This window comes from Ptychodera flava, chromosome 16 (genome assembly GCF_041260155.1).
Source record: "Ptychodera flava strain L36383 chromosome 16, AS_Pfla_20210202, whole genome shotgun sequence".
Classification (NCBI taxonomy): Eukaryota; Metazoa; Hemichordata; class Enteropneusta; family Ptychoderidae; genus Ptychodera; species Ptychodera flava.
In genome coordinates, this window is record NC_091943.1 from 343,581 (window position 1) to 367,500 (window position 23,920).

Sequence of the window (23,920 nt, forward strand, 5' to 3'; positions counted from 1 at the left end):
CTGAAATTTTGAGCTGGCGATGAAAATAGCGCCGTCTGTGGTGTTTTTGACAAAATTCATTCTTATTGTTATGATTTCTATGGGCCCCAGAACTCCTCATATTACCACCGAATGCTTCAGCTATTACAACAGTCTGCACTTTGATTCAGGCAGACAAATATCTTTACAACAATACTTGAAATTAAAGTTCAAACTAAACAAGCATCCATGCAGGTATCAAAACTTCAAGGTCTGCACTATTTTTCTTCCGAACTATCTTCGTCCTGGAATTGAATTAGTGGTCTTTTGCCAGCTTTGTCGTGCGCGCGACTGTTGACATGACAACTCTCAGGGTAAACAAACAAAATGGCGGTCCCTTTCCGCTCGAGCTCCGTGCCGCATGACGAACGAGCGCGATCGAAGTCAGGATAGATTTACAGCTGAGGACAGTTTTTGATCGGTTACAATTGTAATAGCATATTGCACCTTAAAATGTTCCTCCTGTATGACGATTTTTGAATCCCGGTGTCTTTCTTCTTGGGGTTCATTGAGATATGGAGGATTTACAGCGATATACCACGGCTGGCATACGCGCGAGCTCTCAGCTTGAGCAAAAATCCGTTTTTGACGTTCCACGCTAGTATTTCAATATACTGTTATGATATTATAGCAATAAATCACACCCAGCGACGGTATACCACTCGATTTTGACCATTTCACTTCATACATTGCACTCGTTATCGCTCGTGCATATATGTTGTGAAAATCTCGTGGTATACCGTCGCTGGGTGTGCTTTATTGCTTAAAAAACCTCTAATTATTCAGGGTCCATATATGCACGAATATTGCTCGTTTTTTATTGGGAAAAAATATTCACAGTTTTGTCATAGACCCCAACTTATAGTGGATCAACAATTTTGGCGAAATTCCAAATTAAATTTCTTGGACACGTGTGCACTTGTGAACACCCCAAGCAAATCAAGTACATTTAAATCAGTTATCAAACGTCTACAGATGAACTGATATAATTGCTAGTTTTATTTTGGAAAAATACGCGTTGACTACATAGTTTTCTCATAGCCTTCCATGTGTAGTGAATCAACATTATCAATGAAATCCAAAAATCTAATTTTTTGTACACACATACACTTTTTACCTGCCACTTCAAGCAAATTACATTTACATGAATTATCACACACATATAAAAGTAGAGATGTAGCTTGTTTTTACAGGAAACATGTCAATAGTTTGCCCAATAGACTCCCATGTATTATGATTTTATAGTTTTTGACGAAGCACTATATCGGCCATATTTTGCCTTCCTTTCAGCGGGGGACTTCAAAATTATAGCAAGTCAGAAGGTGGGGGACTTGAACACGGGGGGAGGAGGTATTTGGAAAAATCTGAGATTTTGTTGGAATCCCCCTCCAGGGGTTTTTGTGAATGCAGCCTTACTGAAAACGATACAAGGGCCAGAGGGCAGGAATGCATAATGTTTGTTTACCTAAGGTTCCAAAACAAGAAATTGACCTTTTTAATGTAACAATTCCCTGGTGTTTAATAAGCTCAGAACCCCCGTTAATTGTACATTTTCTGAAATCCTAGATATAGGAGAACATTTTGGTAACAACGTCACCATTGTTTACATGACTGTCACGTGACAGGTTGCATAACCTTTCAAAAATCGGTTTTCCCTATGTTTTGCCTCAATTCTAGGTTTTCCGAACATATATAATTTACGGGGGGGTCTGAGCTTATTAACCACTAGAGAATTGTTAGCTTAAAAAGGTCAATTTCTTGTCTTGAAACCCTAAACACCTTAAGGGCCAGGTGGTAGGAAATGTACAATACGGCAACTATTTCACAACCCTAATACTGCTCAACATTGATAAAAGTATGGAATATATTTGACTGGAGAAAATAACAGTTTGCGATTCTCTTACGGCCAGATTTGTCGAGAGATTGTATGAACTCAGCTTCATAATTTACTTTTGTAAGTATACAATAATGACAGAAATATTTAATTGTCATCAACAGTATTCATAATCATAAATTTATTAATTTGTTTACACTCTTGCTATGACTGATAATGCATTGTACCCCTGTGCAGTTTGACATTAAATGCGGTGTACAATATCCAATGCTCGTGAAATCACCATGTAATTATGTACTGAAACTTCTGTAGGTAAAACATAACCAAAAATCAGAAAATTTTACAAAAAGATTTAAGTCTACTTATTTGAACACAATCTGAATAAGTAATAGTACTACCGGTACTATTCCAAGGAATACCACATCTTAAAGGAGGAGGGGAAGTGGTTCCTGTGAAAAGATTTTTTTACTAAAATTGACCCCCTAAAAACTTGAAAATTATTACAATGTTCATTTTATCATGATTTGAAAAGAAATGTATGGGAGCAGCTTTTTGAATTTACAAACCTAATTTCTAATCAGTATGGTGAACTATTTCTAAGAATTTTTGTTTCAAAACTGAGTAAAGAAGAAACAACCACAAAAAACACAAAATTAAAGATTAAAATTTTTAGATTTATACTACTCTACCATGGGTAGCTTTAGGAATCTGACAAGTTCTTTCTGATTTCTAGGCGTTTTACCATTTTCACCTGTTTTGACCTATTTGGATATTCCGACACGAACATGTTCATTTGAACAAATTCACATTTCAATCCTATGATGCATCATAGACAGTAGAGAAACTGTCTATGGATGCATCTGCACATCAAATACTGACACAGTATGGCCGGACAGACAGACAGACAGACAGACAGACAGACAGACAGACAGACAATGTTATATCCATCACGCTAATTGTACTCGTTTATATGTGCAAATATCATGAATGTTGAGCCATGACTTTATAAATTGTCGGGGAATGTTGCCAAGTTCTCTACAAAGCAGTAGTCGAAGATGATGTCATCTATATCTGAAGATGATCAGTTTATTACTGAAGCTAAATAGCAGCTATGTACAATGAACCATACTGTGATGAGAGATATGATGTCGGCGTGCAATCCAGTCACGCCTCTTGGAAAACAGGAAGATCAATGTTTCGTTGAAGACAAAATCTGTCGCTCGGAGATTAATTGTCTCTCCGAGTTTGGCGGGCGAGTTTTTATGCGGATGACACAGTTTCGGCGAAAAAACGAATGCGCCAATCACGTGATGAATTCAACCTGTTGCCGTGACTACAGAGTCATACACTAAAGTAAATACTATCAGGAGGTACCTGTCTGGAGCAATCACAATCCTATAAGGATGTGGTATCGAGAAATATACTACTAGTGACGAAGGACACCAAACTGTCTTTTCAACCACAAAATCTCCAATACATATTATCATGTTCTGGGGGGAAATGATTAAAAAACAAAGGGAATAGTGCATACCGAAACATAATTAGTTTCAGAACCTAGATAATTTTTAGTGGAAGTCACTTTCAAATTTCACAATCGAATGACTCGCTGATTATGGTGAGTCACCATGGACGGGCATCAGGCGAGCTATTACACGCAATGATAAAAGTGAACAGCGCTGAACCTTCGCAGCCTTGCTCCGCGTAGTGTTCATTACACTTGCAAGGTTTCCACGATCAACTTCTGACGAATATTGCGTGTAAACATTGCTTATCTTGGCCTTCTCCTTGACCCCCTCTATTCAAAAGGCTGCACTAATTTTAAGATCATCATCGTCAAACATTGTATAGTCTACCTCTCCAGTTGGTTTCTCTATTGTGTTGCCTAATTTTTGACGCCTGGTACTGCTTATCTCCATGTTGTTGGTGGAAACAATAAACAAATATGAGACACATAGTTGTTCGCGATTCCTTTTGACAGTGGCCCATATCTACACTAGCCTTCTGTGATCACATCCTTCCCCGGATAGTTCCTAACTCACACATTCCTACGCAGAACAGCGTCCTACTTCCCGCGACCCGACGACCCGTACTTCAATATATCATCCTTTCGCTATCATAGAGTCCTGATGCTTTAACAAACACCAGCTCTCTTCCGATCTTTCACCCCTGACACTTTCTATTAAAGCAGACCTTCCGTTATACATCTCTTACATGAGGAAAAACCGAAATGAAAGTCTACACTAACGCCTAAGTCTTCATTCTGTAGATTGGTTGCTCCTCAAAATACGTAATCAAACATTTGTGACCATAACATTGTTTACTGTAGATTATGACTAGTTTGATTGAAGACATCCGTCAGACGTCGGCATGAATGCTACATTTGCTGTAGGTGATTCATACTAATTTTAGCTGGTTATTTCGTTTTAAAATGTGCGTTTTAAGGTCAATGATATTTTCATTTTTCGAGTTTTGAAATCATATTGGGTTGTTTGGCCCTCTAGTCACAGGAAATGAACTACACCAGTCAAAGAGAATTGTAACGTGTTGAATTTTCCCATCAGTTCAAAAAGATCTTGGCATATGAGTTTGATTGCATTGAAAGTGCATGGCACTTGAAAGGTTAAGGCGAAAATAAGAATGCACTGCACTACAAAAAGTGCATGCGCGCTAAATTTAAGGTGTTGCATTTATTCCCCCCCCCCGACTCTTTATTACTTTCAATTTTTGTTTTATTCTTTAATAGACTCGGTCTGTGTTGAATGTGCTAGTGATATTGTGTTAGTGACATGAAATAAATAAAAGCCGCTGTTGGATCGTATTGCCAAACAAATTGAGTTGCGTCCTTGTATCAACTTTGAAATGAGTCATAGACTTGCAAAATTGAATTGAAATGACCTCCCAGTGGACTATAGAATCCGTGGCATTTTTAGGCCAACCGAATTTGAATGTCGAAATCGAAGAAGGAATCTGAAATATTGTCATATTTCTTTCCGTGATTGTCGTTTTTAGAGTTGGCATTTCCAACACCGGATTTTAACCCCGTGCATTACGCGGCCAGCTTATATTTGATGATGATATTAGAGAACGAAACGCGTATTAGCTCGAAATCCGGCACATATGCAATGTTCGCACGAAACAAGTGAGAAGATGTAAAGACCATCGCTTGGCAATATGCTAGGAATAAATCGAATATCGAAATTTGGTGTAGAACAGGAAGTTAATTCATTTGTCAATGTTTCATTTGTAAAGGCGGAGCCTCCTTTTAAAAGGGCGCGAAGCCGTGGTTGCGTTCACTGTGTAAGTGGACACCAAATAGGCAACACGCGGGCACACGCTCCAGAAAATGCCACTTTTTAGTTTTTTCCGGCCGCAACAGGGCAGAAAACTACCAAGCAGTCAGCGCGAAGCTGCTGCCGATCAAACTCTGTGGTTATATTCAAATTCTAACGCAACTGGAAGACGATTTTTTAGGAAATTCGAGCGTTGGTGTTGGGGAATCAATGACCGTTGGCGATTTGAACCGACCGTCAATCAAACGCTAACCTCGTATAAACTCTGTTTGCAGGATTAGCAAAAGGTGCCAAAAGGTTGAGATCAGTTTGTGTAATTAAGTTAATAGAAATCAAACATCGTACTGGTCAAGTGTTGGACTGGGAGGAGAACTCCACTAATGCGAGAACCTGGAATTGAAAATTGTGGCTTTAATGTTGACCTTGACATGGCGTCACAATTCAGACGACTATGCCAAACATAGTAAGTTTTACAGTAAATGAAAGTTTTAGTCAGCCATATTTAAGTACAAACGAGTTACTCTGCTTTGTTTCCGAAACAGACGGCACATGGTCACCATACTCCCCCCCCCCCCCCCCCCCACCATCCACAATAGAGCTGTTTATTAAGTTGCGTTTGCCAGAGTGGACAAAGTTTCAGGGTAACTACTTTTCGGCTAGATGCGTTCCTTATTCAGAATAAAATAATTGATGGGGGTTGATAAAGACGTAATTAATTTGTAGTTCTCTATAGCTCGATGTCTTTTCTTACTTTCTAATTTCACTTTTCCCGGGATCAAGATGTGCCTTTATGTAACTATCATCGACTGACAGCCGTTCTAGATCCATAGCTGTCCTTGTGCCAGACTTTTAGATCAGCCTCAGGCTGAGTTAACAGCGGCTCAGCATAGACACTAACTTTGCAGTTTTATCAGAAAGTATCACAAGGGAAGGAAGGAGCGCGCTTTTTACATGTAGACACCAGCTATTTAGGAAACCGTCAACAGTATAGGCGCGGACAGATGTTTTGTCTAAAATGCATCAGTCTGAGTGAGACGAGATCATCACTAAAATGTAAACATGGTCAAATATCCAAAATCGCATATCCGAAATAAGGAGCTTTGCATCAAATTGCAATATTCGATTTTGTTGCGCGCATAAGACAGAACACGTCGCACAAGAGCAACTACGTCATGCGCAATATTGCCATTCAACACTCGTAAACATCAATTTAAAGCTAATTTCAACAAACGTTTTTCTCTTTCCAAACTAGAAAAATACCTGGCCGCAAAATGTATCGCGCACCTCGCGCAATTTAAATTTTCGAATTCGTTGACAAATTCGCAGCGATTTATGTAAAATTAGCTTGTAAACGTCATTTCCTTGGGTCTGAAATCTGTGACAAAATGCAATTTAGACATAATTCATTATGTCTTTCTCTGATTTCCACATCGAAATATGGTTGGCCTCATAATGCTACGGATTCGCGCCAAACCAACGAGCGGAATTTTCACTGTGTTTTACTTACCGTAAACTCCAGCCCACAAGCTCACTCTAGTTTGTTGGTTAATTGGAGATAGCTCGTAGCACAGGTGCTGTGAGTATATGCTAACCTGAGAACTTCTGGAGGCTCAGCTCAGGAAATATACTGTCTGAAACTGGCTATTGAACGCTCAAGTCACCGATGTCCAACAACATGAAAAGAGGTGTTGACAGGTTCGAGTAAAGGATTGTTCTTCTCGTCCGGAAGGGTGTCACGAAGTCACCAGTTCCTGCAGGGTCTTTGCTCGTGGAGGGCGCAAATCCTATTCTATATATCAAAAACACATTTCCTTTTGTTGATTGCCGGACGCAAGAGCCCCATCTGTAGTTCCCATGACTGAAAATAACATCTCCTTATGGTAAACAAAGGTCAGTATTAATTAGGATAAACGGGGGACCAACATCATTGCTTGAAACCTTTCAACCCATCTCTGTCTGTCGGATCCTACACCATTTTATTCCTAAAACACCAGTCATGGGATATGTACTCTATTGGCTTCGTCCATCGAATGCCCCTAGTATAGCCCTGATACTCGGTTCATCTCTCGACTACTGATCAGCTGAACAAACCAACGGCCATGGCGAGAAATTTTGTAGACGCTAAACCACTGTGTGAAGTATCAAGGGTACATGGCAGAACCGGTTCCGATGGAGAATAGAAAATACTATGACTATCAGCATACGTTGAAGATTGCTTAGGCTAGGAAGTTTGGTGTAGTTGGTAAGTACCTATCCAAAATCATATACATGTAGGCGTGAAAAGATAAATACAAGATTGATTTTTAGCTCAAGTGTTTACACGTGGGCTAATGTCATAGCGATGACTGTCTGTCCGTCCGTGTGTGTGTCTGTCTGTCTGTGTGTCTGTCTGTCTGTCTGTCTGTCTGTTTACACGATAACTCAAAAACGCCTCAACAGATTCAAGTCAGATTTGGTACACAGGTACCATATGCTACTTGCAAGAACTGATTAGATTTTATTTAGTGTGACTTGCATATTAATGAAGTTATGCAATATCATTTTTTTCCGTACAATGGTTTCCCTATGGAGACAGTAATGACAGAGTACACATATATCAAGAAATACTGCACAAAATTTCATGAAACTTTTCACAGATGACGATCTCAGAACATTATGATGATGCTATGACTGTCACGTCAATTATCTGCTCATTTGCATATTTAATGAACTTTTGTTATTAGTGAGATAACTCTGAAATTCCTGCACCAAACTTGATGATACACGCAACAAATATTGATTTGATATTTATCTAATTATACTTAGAAGCATTGGGCAGTGTCAAGTTAATAAATAGCTCATTTGCATATTTTACGAAGTTTATAATTAGTCATATAACTCGGATATAACTGGATCAAATTTGATGAATTCTGCTGCAGATACTGATCTGACTGATATCTAACTTTGGTGTAAAGCACTTAGTATTGTCAAAATAATTAAGGGTTCATTTGCATATTTAATGAACTCTATAATTAGGTATATAACTCTGAAATTATGAGAAATATCTAATTGTACTGACTTTGGCAGTGTCAAGTTAACAAATAGCTCATTTACATATTTTATGAAGTTTTGTAATTAGTCATATAACTCCGAAATAACTGGACCAAATGTGATGAAATCTGCTGCAGATACTGATCTGACAGATAGCTAATTGTGGTGTAAATCATTTAGTTGTGTGGAGTTAAGTAAGGGTTCATTTGCATATATAATGAACCTTGTAATTAGTGATATTACTCCAAAATTTCAGCATTACATTTGATGAAACTTGCTACAGATATTGATCTGATAAATATTTAATTGTACTGAGAAGCATTGGGCTTGTCAAGTTAATAATTAGCTCATTTACATTTTATTAAATAAAGTTTTGTAATTAGTGATTTAACTCTGAGAGTACTGCGCGAAAGTTGATGAAACCTGCTACATATAATGATATAACAGATATCTGATCGTTCTTATTACACGCCTCACACGGGTGTCGATCAATTGGTATGAATTGGGTTTATTGACAGGAATATTGAAAAACATAATACAATAAATCCTCGTCAGGAATAGTTACTCTGGCAGTAGACCGTATACACGTCTAGTCTTATCAGAAGTCTGTCTTCCACTCCGCGTCGTTTGCTTGGTTAGTGATTATCCTGAGGTGTTCAAACTTATGTTGCGTAACATGTCCTTGCTCGTTGATTTGTACCCTTTAATATGAGACAGATCAAAGGTACAATTGATTTACACAACGTCATAACAGTCAAAAAGTATTCAGTAATTCATGTCATACTGTATTATTTCATGCGTCCAGTAGTGTCTGATAAATGTCAATACATGTCGAGTCATCAGCAGTCAATGAATGCCTGATAACTAATTTTGTAATTTTGTCAAACTCAAAGTCATCCATTCAGCGGTCACATTAGTAGGTCAAGATGAGTAAATGCTAAAATTTTCTAGTCTGTTTACTGACTATTAATGAATCTGTTTTAAAATACGTGAGCACATTCAGTTCATATCTGGTTACTTAAATATTATCGATTGTTTAGAATGAGTTTCTCTCACACGGTAACCACCTAGTATGAACTCATGAGAGTCATTGACAGTGGAACTTTTTTCACATTACTTCGCTGGTAGTTGTGGTACATCGTTCAATATCTTACTCGTTCACCACTTGAACAGAAATTCCTGTAATTATTGCCCCTCTAATAGCCTTTCAGCGTTGAATTGCCTGCATCCTTCCCAGGCAGAAAAGAAACCACCCACGTATATACGTATGGACGGTACCCTTACAGAACTTCCCACAATGTAACACACTTCAGAACGACGTGTACTATTCGTAGGTTTATTTTTCATAATAAAGCATATAAGTTGTGCCAACAAGTAAGTCAAAGAAAAGAGAAATTCTCAAGTTCTGAGACCTGAGCTTAATCAATCCGGACACGACATTTTCACATTTAAAACGTTCAACATACACGACCCCATCCTGCCACTACAACGCCCCCTTGAGGAGGAACACAAATAAAATTACTGATCAGCTGATGTCCCCATCCCTGTATATGGATATTTTTCGAGCGATGTACTGTCTATGAATTGTTAATGTAACAAAATTCTCCGAAAAGAGTCAGTTTGGAAAGCTTAGCAGAAATAACATATTTCTCCCATATTAAGAACAGACATATTCTATGTCTAATCTTTGGGGAGATACGTGGTCGAGTATTATTAAGATATTTGCATTTCAAAGAACGTTGACAGATTCGCAAACGTACTGTTCAGTAACCTGTTATTTGCTCTCTGATCGCCTGGTTATCTAAAAAAATTAAGAAGCATAATTCCTTACTGAAAGTACAAAAATTTAAAATGCTCTATGACGTTATTATATACAATAAAATATGTCGAGTCTTCTGATCCAATGTAGTCGATAGACTGAGAGGGATTCGAAATTTCCGGGGCTTCAAACTCTACGACAAAGTGTACTTGTCACACTTGTTTTATAATTTGAGGTGAATGGGGAGTGAAATTAAACCTCGTTTTCTCCGTTGTGAAACTCTCTTTGGTGTTCAGAAGTGTCCTTGAGGTTTACAATAAGGACTGTCGGGGGGGGGGGGGTCAGAAAGACCATCGTGCCGGGATCGGGACCCTCACTGCCAAAGTGAAATACTAGAGACGGATCACAAACATGTTGCGAGTACGTCGTCGCGCGGAAGGATACATGAGTGTTTTGAAATGTTGCGAGCTGTTTCGCTTGTCTTTCTACATCAACGAGACACAATGTCCGAATGAAATAAAAACGCATTTTTTGTTGTCAGGTGTTAAATCGCTCACATTATCAGATGATATGGTTTTAAGTAAAAAATTTGATGGATTGAGGGTCATGTACTAGTGAAAATCATTTTAATTACAAGTCAGTACTAAATTAATGAACGCACTAACTATCAATGATTAAATATTTTTCTTGCGTGCGATTCTCCGCGACCAGTGAAATATCTTTCACGATTGCGACTCTCGAACCGAGAAGAAAGGTGTTCGGTCACCGATAAAACCCGCCTATAAGCAATAGACTGCAAGCTCTTCCATGATCTCCAAGTTGCTTTCCAAATTCTTACTGCTTGATATCGTGTCTTAAAACGACACACGCAGCAAATCCGAATCAGAGCAGTGTTTCTCTGGTTTAGATGACACAGACTTTTTTTCAAAATTTGTCCTTCCGAAGTCAATTTTACAAGAATGCCGGCACGACGTGATTGGGAGGTCCACTCTCTGTCCAATATTCTCCGATGCGTTTATGACATCCATATTGTCCAGGACACTCCTCGTCGATATCACTTGAAGTGAGTTACATTCGTCAGAGATCAAGAAATCGGATGTGATGACAATCATTTTTCTTAGAGTATGCACTCACTCCCCGCTCCGAAGGCTTCAAAATTATCCAGAAATATCAATAGTCATATAGTTTACCCACTGAGGAAGGCGATGCTTGATCACCGTTGAGATGCGCAATATCGCATCAGTGTACTTGAATTTACTTCCACGTGAAGGTTTACATGCCGTTATGCGATCTAACTTCGCAACGACTTTAAACTGAAAAGGGAAAAAATAAACACTTCGATCGCACAGCACACTCAAAGTCTGAAAATAACGTCGTGTGTGGTGACGTCTTCTCGTCGAAACTGTGCCGAGCGGTGAATATCCAATGACGGCAGTATAAGCGTTTACTTTCGATAATTCCTATTTCTTAGGACTTGGTCCCGTCGGTAAAAAATTCGTTCAAATGTGATGAAGGCGCCACTTCAGTTGTGTTTCGCTTACTAAATTATTTTCCACTTCCAATTAAGGCTCCCTATGGCAATGGACTGATATCATGATAACCTGCGCGTGGTGAATATTCAAAATATAGGCGAGAACTGTCCATTCGTCCGCTGGAGGGCGCTTTGTCTTAACACAGCAGCTGTAGAAACATGTTACACTTCACACCGCAGGTTCGAATTCCTTACTCCCAGTCGATGATTCTGAAACTGTGTCGATGAAATATCAATTAAACAGTTTTAATTTTTAAAAGGAAGCTGCAAACTATGTTTTAATCAAATTATTTGAGGTCATGATGCCTCTACTTAATTAGTCTTCGTCTGAAATCCTTGAAATACTTGCGAAATATGCTTACCCTGTACGTGTATTCTCTCTGCGGTTTATCGGTGACGTCTGAAGACGGTGGTGAGTTTGAATAGCGTCTTGTTGTAAAGGATGATTGATAGGTGAATGACGTCATCCTGAAAAAAAAAGTGAAGTAAAAACTGACATAATGTATATTTGCATGTCTTCTAACTCATTATTTGTTTCTTTGGGACGATTTGTTTTGCTCTTAATCGTAGAAGATTTTACACCGGCCTTTCCATTTTGATTGCCGAACTGTACAAATCCTGTCACAACAAACATATTTTAGTAAATACAATTTCCTTGCGAAACTTTGACATATTTCTGTAAATGACCCGACACAATTAAGTTTCTTCAAGCACCTCCTGTCACAAGGCCATGCGCCCACGGAGTTGGCCCATGCTGTCAACGAACTTTCAGTTCTGCGAGAATCTAATATCCAAGAACTGTTACAGATACATCGCATGGTGGCGCTCATCTGACTCAAAAGGCAATGAGTACCTGTTGTCAGTAATGAACGATTCGCATCTAATGTTTATGCTCCCTTTATAGAAAGTTGGCAATATCGGCGATAGGTTATAAAAATTCGAGAACATTATATTATGCCAGTATCACGACTCTCTTGTTGTTACCTTGCAGGCTACTTTACAAGAGATTAGTTTCTTGCATTCAACTCATACCGACGGAAGAAACGTTGTTCTCATTGCCTCGAGCACTGTCAATAATCTCGAACTAAAACTTGTTCAGTAAAGATATCCTTGATATTCATGCCCTAAGTTACTAAATCCTATTACCTGTAACTATCACGCTTTAGTAATTTCTTCTTCATTTGTATGTTTCTTATTCGGCAAATACAGAGAACTAGCAGCGTTACAGTTGGCGTCCCCAGAACAACGACCCCAACGGCTATTTTGATGTCAGTAAAGTCGGGTGGGGGTGGTAGATCTGGAACAAATCGAGAAGAAAAAAATTATTGTGCGGATTAGCACTGGGCATAGTAAAAACATCTTTCACCCAAATCGCTTGACGGCATAAGAACACTCTCGAAAAATTATAATTTTTCCACGACATATGCCTTCAAGATCAGTGAACCTTTGGTACATTTGAACGTAAATTGAACCGTGAGATACAAATACTTAACCCCTGTCACTAACTTAAATTTATTTATATATATATATATATATATATATATATATATATATATATATATATATATATATATATATATATATATAATATGGGGTTTTTTGGTTGATTCAGTGGAAAACATTTTCCATTATTTTTAAGTACGCACGCTAACCCCCTTAATTTCAGTAAATTTGTAACTTAATCTGCGGGAAGTCTTGTTTAATCCCTCCCCCTCTCTCCTTGGACATGAAAAAGCTCACCTTCACCGTTATCAGCAAGCAACAGCTGAACACCAGCCGTGGTGTTGACCGTCGAGTTACGCACAACGTCTTTCCGGATGGCGTAACCGACTCCTGCAAGAGACGTCATACACATGGTGAGTACCACTTCTTGGATCATGTTGTGCGCTGTCTACATTTACGCATGCTTAGTGAGCTTAAAATTACTAGCACTAGTAGCAGCTAGATCCCTGAACAAATAAACTATAATCTACCTGCAACAAAGCTCAATGATAGCACAAAAGTATTGGATATTTATTTATTTATTTATTTATTTATTTATTTATTTATTTATTATGTGGTTGTTGTTGTTGTTGTTGTTGTTGTTGTTGTTGTTGTTTTATTACCATTATCATTCATTGAACATCGATGGCCTAATGAGCAAGCAGCGCTTCTCACGCGATGTCAAAAAATAATTAATTCATTATTTGCAGTACAGATTAGCTATCGTTAAGACTTGCAATGTGCATGAGATGGACCGTTAGATATTTGGGGCCATCATAATTGACAAGAATATCAAGCGTGAGAAACAATTAAAGAACTTCAAAACATTTTCCTTTAGCGAAAAATATTCATGGGTCTAAAAAGCATTAGCATGGAAATCTGAGTAAACGCATGTAAGTTTACCTACTTCTTCCTTAAAGTTTGGGGGGAAAAGCATTTTGATGTCCCTGTCCCCTCCAAGGATCTAATGCCATATTCCTATTCTGTCACTGAGGGCCTCATATCCAAACACAGAAAGAGGTGACACGCGAACACAAATCCGCTGATAGACATGATTAAGACCCTTCCGCATACAGTGAAATCCATCCTTAAAATACGATTATTGAATATGAAAGTTTGATATCTATATAATTTTGTCAATACATCACGGGCATTCTACGTTCCTAGGGTGATCGAGATTAACGAGTCTGTACTAAGTTATCATCCTCGGCATGTCTGACAGTGTGTGTTCCTCAGAGCACGATTTATTTCAGGGTGATCTGAGAGATAGAGAGGTGATCGCACGGGACGGAAATCACAGCCGTAACATCTGTTAAAAACTGTGATTTCGGGAAATGTATGATAAAGTAATGACGGCTAGTCGATAAAGTGAACATCGTACTTTATCGTACTTCAGTTTGTCATTTGTCTGGCGCCACTACCCTGCTGGGTGCGATCACGAGGGCTTGTTAATGCAAATATCGGTTACATGTGAATATGTTGTGATTTCCCACTGATGGTTTTGTAATAAAAATGAATTATCTCGCCAGATTTTACTAAACATTTCTCTCTCTCTCTCTCTCTCTCTCTCTCTCTCTCTCTCTCTCTCTCTCTCTCTCTCTCTCTCTCTCTCTCTCTCTTGTGTTAGCTCTCGCTCTTGCTCTTTCACTTGTTCACTCGAGCTATTCGTATGATCTATCACCGTCATGTAAGATGCACGCATACATGCATAAACACATAAACACCAACTCATGCAATCTTCAAAGCATGACGACCAACTCTATATTTCCTCCTATTTTCAGCGGCACATCCAGTCCCTACAAAAACCTCACGCGCGGATCGTGAACAGGGGCTTTGCTTAGGGACCGTTCATTTTTTACGGCCGGGGGGGCCCGGTAAAATCCAGGGGGGTCATCCTAATTTTGGAATCCGCGAAGGGGGGATCATCGCTTTTTCACTGGTAGGAAAGGGGGGTCACCACAATTTCAAAAACATAATACCTACAATAATGTTCACTTTATGCCATGGCCATGATCGACCCTCCTTACTGGCGGGCCGCCTTCGGCGGTCCACTACGATAAATTGACTTTATGTAATAGCCCATGACCAGCTTAACGGCCGGATGCCTTCAGCGGCCCTGTCCAGTACAGTTTACTTTATGCAATGGCCATGATCGACCCTCTTTACCGGCGGGCCACCTTTGGTGGCCCACTAGAATAAAGTTGACTTTACGTAATGGCCCATGACCCTCTTAACCGGAGGGCTACAGTGCCTTTGGCGAACCACTCTAATAAAGTTTACTTTATACAATGTCCATGGACATAAGTTGTCTATGGAAATGAAGTCAAAAATTGCCTTACAGTCGTACTAATTAACAGACTTTTGCATGGATGTGGCTGAGAAGTTTGTGCACTGGTATCTCTACTACATGAATAAAGTGCGCCGTGTACCGGAGTTCAAATCCAAACTGTGTGGATAAAGTTGACATATGGGTTTTTGTTATTTTTCAGCGGGGGGGGGGGGGGGGCATCAAATTTTTTCGTCTGAAAAAGGCGGGGGTCATCTTTTTTCACGAAAAATGCAGGGTTGGGTCTATTTTGCCCCCCCCCCCCAGGCCGTAAAAACTGAACGGTCCCTTATGTTCCCTATTACTAGGCGCTGCTACTGGCACATCGAAGTGCATGCCTGGACTAAAATGTCAACGTATATGATTTCATGTAATCGTCAAGAAAGAACTGAAGCTGGTGCAAATTGTACAAATGCTACCATCCTTCGATTGATTAATACTCACCCTTTTCAGTGTTGGTCACCGGTGTGTAATAGCAAAAATATTCCTTTCGGTAACTTCTGCCCTCTACGGTGAACGGATGAGAGCCACTACTCATTTCAGTACCTCTCGTTGTCGTCTGAAACCGCCACTCCACAATTTCTGCCGAGACTGCCATATTCTTCACTTGCTGACAGTAATCTCCTTGCTGTAATAGATAAAAGGGGTGCCAACTGGGTAGTTCGATGACCCTGTCGTGAAATCCCGGATCCTGGCAGCAGTAAAAAGATTTCAACACATCGTCTTCATACCCGTATGGTGAAAGTCTCCCTTCAATCAATGTCAGCTGAAACGGCCACGACAACGAACCTTCAAAAGAAATATTAATTTTCATTCTGTAACTGTACGTGTGATGTAGCAATGTAGCAATATGATAATTATGTTTGCTAACTCGTTCGTTTCTTTGTTTCAAGCGGAAAAATCACATATTAGTTAATTTTGTAGCAACAACATAAGAGTTGGTTGGCTATCATCTACACAAGTTTATTCGCTAGAAGAGCGTGTAAGAGGTAATATCAGCTAACGATATATTACATTATCATTAAACAGAAGAGGGACATCATGAAAAATTGGAATGAAACCCTAATATAGACACACATGTGCACACTCTAAGTTAAATGACAAGTATTAGAAACAAGAATTTTGTATCGGAGAAATCAAATACATACATACATACATACATACATACATACATACATACATACATACATACATACATACATACAATGCGAAATAAAGTTTTACGTATTAACGTAAGAAAGAACAGATGTGAACATAAAACATGAAAGCAAAATTATCTCCGATATTTAGCATCTATCGCAGCGAGTACTCAACGCAGAAAGAATTCAAGTAGCTAGAGTTCGTCATTGATGTCCGATATTATTGTCTACTCACTACTACATTATAGGCGTGTGTAAAAGTTTAACCGGCAGATAACGGTGTCAACAGCTGTGCATACGTTATTCTTAAAATGCCGTTAATGCTACGGCTGGTTGTAGTTTCTCTTTGCTGAGCTAGTAAAAAAGTCTTCGTGTGCCCTATTTATCCGGGTGTCTGCTGTGAACTCGTTTAAACATTTTACCGTTAAATCAATTGAATTTGCTAAGAAGAGATTTAGGTCGGTTGAAGCAGCTACCTACAATTGAAGTGTCTGCCTGCGCAGCGCGAGGCTGACACTTGGATGATACCCACAGAGTGAACTGAAAGGGAAAAGTTTTCCTTCTAAGTTTATGGACGTCGTGGAAGGCCTTTCGCAGGATGACTGCAAGTGACCGCAGCTATATTCAAATTTCTTCTCCTCCTTTTTTACTTAGCTTGTCGCATTTGACAGAATTTTCCTGACTTCACCATTGTTAAATTTACTGATTGTGATGCTCACTAAGTATGCATCACACGACCTTTTCTACAGTAGGACAAAAAGGGCGGGAAACGGTTGATCTAAATTTTGCAAAACAAAAATTGAAGCAAGCAATCATTCCAAGCATTTTTTTGACCATTTCAAGAACTTGAAAAAATATATCACTTCTCGGTACTAGTAGTAAATACAAGTTCTGTGCCCTGTAAAGATGAGTTTTCAGTTTGCATGAGTCGTCAGGTGTTCACAGCATGTAATACAGTTCAGAATATGTTCAATAATACGTGTATTCATGTGATTAATTTCTGTACATGTTCTGTTTAGGAGCAGAACTGAGGACATGTTTCGTCAACCTCTTTTCCGATTTAGTATTTCCTCAGCAACTTGAGTTTCATTTTGAGAATAACATAGAGGTTGGTCAAATAACACTATAAAATAACGACCAAAGACAACGGCAGCCCTGTATCTTTAATCTCACAAAATGTTAACTTTAACCATTTGTGAATTGTGTGGTGACCTACCTTCCCGAAAGCCATTCGGGCAGCGACGCCCCCTCGCAGTTGGCGTGGTGTGGTTGCTGATATTTTGTGACCGTGATCCCGCGAGACCTGTGATTGGCTCCGATTCCCCAACATTCAAAATACAATATCCTCCCTCGGGCCAGGTGCCGATGGCCGGCTTTTCCCGTTTGTTGTCCGTGTAAAAATCCCCTTGAGCTCGGCTGCAAATTTCTACCCGGAAATAATCAGGTTGCTTTTCAAAAGACAAGTGTGTTTGTTTTCCGAACGAAAAAATACTGTCCGTCATTGACGACGTTAGGTTAAGATAGATCGATGTCGTCTGCCACACATCCGACGGACCTGCGGAATCAAGAAAGGGCCACAGAGATAATAACTGCCGCATGATTTTTTCTGAGAAATCTGATACCATACTTTAGAAATATACGAGGATTTTATGAAATACGTGTGCTTGTTGTAAATCTTCCTGTTAAAATATTGTCGAGTGAAGCCTTGATACACCAGAAATGGATACGCTCACTTTAAGTCTGTTCTTCCCTTTCGCACGAGTGTACCCAACCATTGGCTGATGAAACACAACATAACCGTACTGACAGTGAACGGAATAGAAGTAAACCTCGTTTCACGCACTATTTGCCTTTGCTCTGATCCAGATAGCACTAGCAAATGTCCTTTGTACTCACAGGGTAACGTGGAGCAGTCCGGGTCAGCTCCAAAATTGGAGACTCATTATGATAATGTATTCCGGCATTCAGCCAATCATCGACCAGATTACATCATTAATAAAGTACAGGTCACGCTGGGTCACAAATTACCCACCAAGTGTGATCGGCAGTTTTGGGCCGCTTATTAAGCCCCTGTCTTGTAAATTTCGACGAATTTCGACAGTCAACATAATCCACGTGTTCTGCAGAAGGTCATGTCCAACAAGGAGTCCGATTAGTGGAAAAATATTCGAAATATTGACGATTCATTTCTACCCCCAGTTTATCGATTTCGCTCAAGTACCGAGAATCATTTTGTGGATGTTCGTCATCTCTATTAGAAATACTGTTATAAAGTTATTTGTGTAGGTACGCGTATAACATTTTGCAAGAAAGAAGAGCAATGTCAGAGCTTTAAAACGATACCTGTTTTGTAGTTGTCAAACGCAGACTAAAAATGGTACGCGATTTTGAAAATGTGTTGACAGAGTGGCCACACAACTGTTCCCCATACGGTAGAATCTGTATCGCTGCCATCTCCGATACAAATGGGTATTCTGAACGATCTGTGTAGGTACACGATTTATATTTCGCAGGACTTCAAGCCAGAGTCTAGGAATCACAGCGATATATGGGGTTTGGTGTCTTAGCCAGAATAAAACTGGTACGCGATTTTGAAATTGTGTTTTGACAGAGTGGCCACACAACTGTTCGACATTATGACAGAATACGGCGCGGGAGTTCGACACAGTATGGCGTACGTAACGAAGGACGCATGTGGAGGTTGCCAGGAAATACAATTTTTACTGATGGCGCGCTGGCCGCTGATTGGCTAATGAGAGGGGGAAAAATTATGGTATAGCGTCTCCAATTTTGGAGCTGACCCGGTACCGTGGAGTGTGGCTTTAATCGTCATTCCCGGGGTTGTACGCACCTTAAAGGGAGGCGGTCGGCACGGCCGGAATTTGCTCAAAGGTTGCCAGGACCCCTATGACCGATGTAAATGCTGTATCTAGGGCGCGTTGGTAATTGATGAAAATTGAAATATGTTTGCTAACCATACATATCGTAAAATTTAAATGTTGCAGCTATGTTGAAGTAATGCAGCGTAAAATTTAAATGTTGCAGCTATGTTGAAGTAATGCAGCGTAAAATTTAAATGTTGCAGCTATGTTGAAGTAATGCAGCTAGATATCATGCATGAAATACATTGTTTGTAAACAAGAAAGTCGCACATGCGTATTTCCGACGACCGCCTTCCTTTACACTGAAAGACTAAACTTTACCTAAACACTTTCCCCCAGGAGACTTCAATTCATTCTCTTTCAAATTAAAGAATAAACATCAGGGGTCACTGTGCAAACTTTGCTACTGGAGGAACAAATTACCCAACATTTACCGACACTTGAAATTCAAAATGACCGCCATTCCTGTGTTAACTCATGGGCAAAATGAAATTTTCGATTTTTCAAGTTAAAAATGAGACGTTGAAAATGTCATTTAGTCCAAGAGCTTCAATATGAGCAAACACAAGGGGTAGACCGCAAAACTGTAAAATTTGAGGGTTCGAATATCTATTCCCGTGGCGTATTCTACCTTATTGTCATTTGGTTACTTTGCATTGACTTACCCGGGCATCCTGTTTGTGGCATGAATAGTGCATAGAGACCAGTCGGCCATTCCGCTGCACCTTAAAGAGATAGGCAGATGAGCACAGGTTATAATTAAAAAAGTCGTTGATAAATGAATTCTGTCAATGACCTCATCTTTTAATGAAATTTTTGAAATTTCGAATTTCGCTATCGATTTACGGTCTTTCTGAAGGGTTCAAGCCATTTAAGTTATTTCAAATATTTACACATAATAACCCCTGAATAGCAGTGGCTTGCATTACAGTACACTGTCTTCACGACTATGGCTATATTGCCAATCTTGTTGTGACGAAAATGATCCTCGCGGTGTCAAATGGCGCGCCATTCTGTGTTTTTCACAGCCCTTACTGTACCAGCACTACGCAGACGGCCAATGGAGATTGCAAGCAAGACTCTATAGTGTACGTAAACACAAATATTTTAACAGTCGGGTATTCTCGGGCGGTATAAATGTGAGACAGAAACAGCAAAAGGAAAGCAAATGTCAAAAAACCCAACCATCACAGGTAAACTAGAGAACGCGGGAAAAATATCATCTCAATTTACGGTCGCACTTTTTCAAGTGATGGCTTCGACCATTTTGATCTCAGTGAGAGTATAACTCGATTTGACAAGAAGTTGCTTTAACTCTCAGCGAAGGTGTGCAGAGCAAAATTGCTGGAAACCAGAAACCGTGCGTACTTTTACAGGGCTTCATTCCCCCCAGGGTTAGCTTTCATTTCAAGGCGATGAGGTTGGCTACTTGAAAACTGTTGCTATTCAAAAAGTGTCGGTAATTTGTCGCATGAGCAGCCAAACGGGTCCAGTCTCTTTGCCCATTCCACGATTTCACGCCAAGCGTAAAGTTCCATTTCAACAACCGATGGAGTTTTTACCCGAGGATTTTGAGCGACGTCACTAGATTACACTCATCAATCACTTGACAGTTGATTGACAAGCTTACAACATGCAGGTCTACGGACAAGAGATTTTTATTCTCTCGCATCAAAACTTTGAAAAAGCTTATCTTCTTAATGGCAAGTGCCATGCTCACAGCCTTTACATTAACAATTACCAGAGACAGCAGATCCATCACAACGAGCTATTACTGATAATAAAGTAAACATGAAATGTAAAATATCCGTAATCACCATGGAAACCGTACATTAATTTTAAAGGACGAGAATATTGCTTGATCGAGTAACCGGTAGTTTTTTTTGTATGCGTGCAACAAAGACTCTGTTACCGTAATTGTCTCTATAGACCAGCATCCTGGTTACAGCTCAAAGACCAGTGGATCACAATACCAGGAGCGTCGCTGGTCGCAAACAAAGGAGAGAGAGAATTTTGACGTCATTACAGGTAAAAAGAAGTCACTTTTTCATTGGATTGTTGATGACATTGTTGGTTGGATGGGCTAAATTCAACCTTGTGGCACGTCTTTTTTGATACTGTTTTACGACTTTGTATATTTTCAGTGGGATATATACAAAGAGTTTTTAACACCAGGGAGGTCAATCCGACTCCTAAGTCTAAAGGAATTATTCGAAATCGGACAGACATTCACATGGCGACTTTCGAGTTTGTGAATAAATGTTGTGTTCGTAGCAAAGACCTTCCCCTGCATGTCACGAAACGGTAACCTTGGCAGGGCCGTGGGGAGGAATTTTCCAAACTGTCAATATGAAAATTTATGTACATTTGAAGCCAAAATAGCTAGATTCTGCACACCCACCCCCCCCCCCCCCCCCCCTTCCCCTGGCAATTTGGTCAGGCTATGGTCCTTTTTGGTTTGGTTGACTTTCTAACCGCATAATCAGTAGCGTACAACCGCAAATTTTGCTCTCCTTTGCCCCCACCCCCCAAACGATGAGTTGTGACGCTTGACTATCGTTTGAGATGTTCCATCTGGGCTTTTTCCACCACCCTATTACGCGTTGCCTCGTCGATTACATATTACTTCTGGGCGTTTGAAATCCCAGTGCCCATCAAAAATCTTCGCTTCTGCGACAACAAAGACGTCACCGATGAGTACCTAAGTACAAGATGCCACGAACTCAATAATTTGGGGGCGGAAGCACGACCTCCTCCTGGGTGGTGAGCGAGCTCATCAGATCACATTTGCAGAAATTTTGACATCATTTGGGGAAAATCTGTCTTACTTTGTCACTGGGGCATCCAAAGGAGGTACCTAACATGAAACAGACAAAGTCATGCAGAAATCAACCTATCTTCGCTTCGCGGATAAGCTATAGTATGCGATACTCAGGAGCCATATTTCTCGCACATGGAACTAAAGGTATTACTTGAAAAGCTAGTTTCTGACTTAGTTTGATGGACCTACCTCAATCCAATATTCATAATTGAGTGAAAAGTTAAGTAAGTCGTTCTACTTCATATCGCTTACGTCATAAACAAATTACCATTGCCATATGTTTCTTGCACAGCCGAAAAGGCACAATGTTGTACACAATAGCAAAAAATATTCATGCCTAAACCTGTGCACTTTCCATGACACGGTTTTGTGTGTTACATTCTGCCTCTGAACAATTATAACTTTTGTCTGCTTCATTGTAGATATTGAGAGATGTAATTGCTTTGAATTTCGGTAAAAGTGAACTTCATTTGAAAATTAAGAGTTAACGGGGGTGGTCGTCGGAACTCTGCTCAAAGGTTGCCTACTGTATCTAGGGTACGTTGGCGATTGATGAAAGTTGAAACATGCTTGTTAACAATGAATATCGTAAACTTTATATGTTGCAGCCATGTTGAAGTGATGCATATAGATATCATGCATGAAATACATTGTTTACAAACCAGAACGTCGCACACGCGCAGTTCCGACGACCACCCCCTTTTAACGTTCAGCCCGTACGAGTCAAGTAACCTATCAAATTACATCTCTCATTTCTGGATTAACGAAAGACTTTGCCATTTAGTACAAGCGGCCTTATCAAAACATATTGCACATAAATCAGATCAGAACAAAAAGACATTGGCAGATTCATATAACTGGTGAATAATTTGCCGAGTGCTACCCACTTTATTTCTATTAATCAATCTGTTAGAAGTCATTCATTTCAAAAATTTAATTTGACCGAATCAGAAGAAATGAGACGTATCGTTCAATCCTGGCGGGAATCACCTTCGCGCAATGATGGGTCACGTGGGTCGAGCCAGCCTTTTACCGAGATGAAGATAAAGTACGATTTTTCACATCGCCTCTGACTCTAACTGTAGCGATTGCGACACAATTTTTATTAAAAACACTTTGCTTTGATAAATGTACCATTAAATGGAGGAAGTTCAACAATCTTTTGTATCCGTCTGGAAAATGCATGGATTAAATTACAAAATAGCGACCTAGTAAAAGTATGCGAAAATCATTCCTCGCCTGATCATTTATCACATTCACTTCACCTTCGGTAAATCGAAAGTTCAAGTTTAATCCTTATACATGATTTCAAGCCTTGTCAAAACACGACATAGGTTCCCGTTTAAGAAACCCAAGGCAGGAATCACCATTTCTTCTCGGATCGTCGGCGATTTTTGACCTCTGACCTGACAACGCTTCAACATATACACATTTCGACGGTGAAAAAAGCACCGCCATGCTCGTCTTTTAAGGCCTATTGCAAAGCGATCGTGTCATGAAAGAGACTGCTATTGATAGACACGGCAGAACTATTTTGACTACCTAACTCATTGCGGTTTGCTTCAATGAACTGGAACAACCGGGTTTTGATTTATTTCGGATGTTGGCAGACCCAAAATGTAGATTGCAACAAATATAGATGCAGTCACTTGCGCACAAAGAACTTGTTTTGTTTGCAAAGAAACCATTTCTTGGAAATGAGGTTTAATGTCGATGACAGTGGGCAACTATCCATTGCAAAGACCTGCCGCCGGCGAACTGTCATCCGACCGTTAGCGACGCATTGTTGTCGTTAAAATGATCGTGGG

At 39.7% G+C, this 23,920-nt stretch overlaps 2 protein-coding genes across 6 annotated transcripts in view; both read right to left on the bottom strand.

Moving 5' to 3' along the window:
• The window catches only part of LOC139152440 (plexin-2-like), a 44,320-nt gene extending 37,446 nt beyond the window's left edge, over nt 1-6,874 (bottom strand). For 2 of the 3 annotated variants that reach the window (XM_070725548.1, XM_070725545.1), the window contains exon 1: nt 6,735-6,823. The gene's annotated coding sequence lies outside the window, so the exon portion shown is untranslated. Of the gene's footprint in view, nt 1-6,649 lie in introns of all 3 variants that reach the window. The other variant, XM_070725544.1, reaches the window with a different exon arrangement.
• Nucleotides 6,875-9,494: 2,620 nt separating this feature from the next.
• The window catches only part of LOC139152442 (uncharacterized), a 100,265-nt gene continuing 85,839 nt past the window's right edge, over nt 9,495-23,920 (bottom strand). For all 3 annotated transcript variants that reach the window (XM_070725550.1, XM_070725551.1, XM_070725553.1), the window contains exons 3-9: nt 19,957-20,016; nt 17,626-17,964; nt 15,715-16,059; nt 13,203-13,295; nt 12,609-12,759; nt 11,825-11,930; nt 9,495-11,678 (exon numbers count right to left, since the gene is read on the bottom strand). In XM_070725550.1, coding sequence (XP_070581651.1) covers nt 11,625-11,678; nt 11,825-11,930; nt 12,609-12,759; nt 13,203-13,295; nt 15,715-16,059; nt 17,626-17,964; nt 19,957-20,016 — 1,148 coding nt within the window. In that variant the 3' untranslated portion in view covers nt 9,495-11,624. The remainder of the gene's footprint in view (nt 11,679-11,824; nt 11,931-12,608; nt 12,760-13,202; nt 13,296-15,714; nt 16,060-17,625; nt 17,965-19,956; nt 20,017-23,920) is intronic.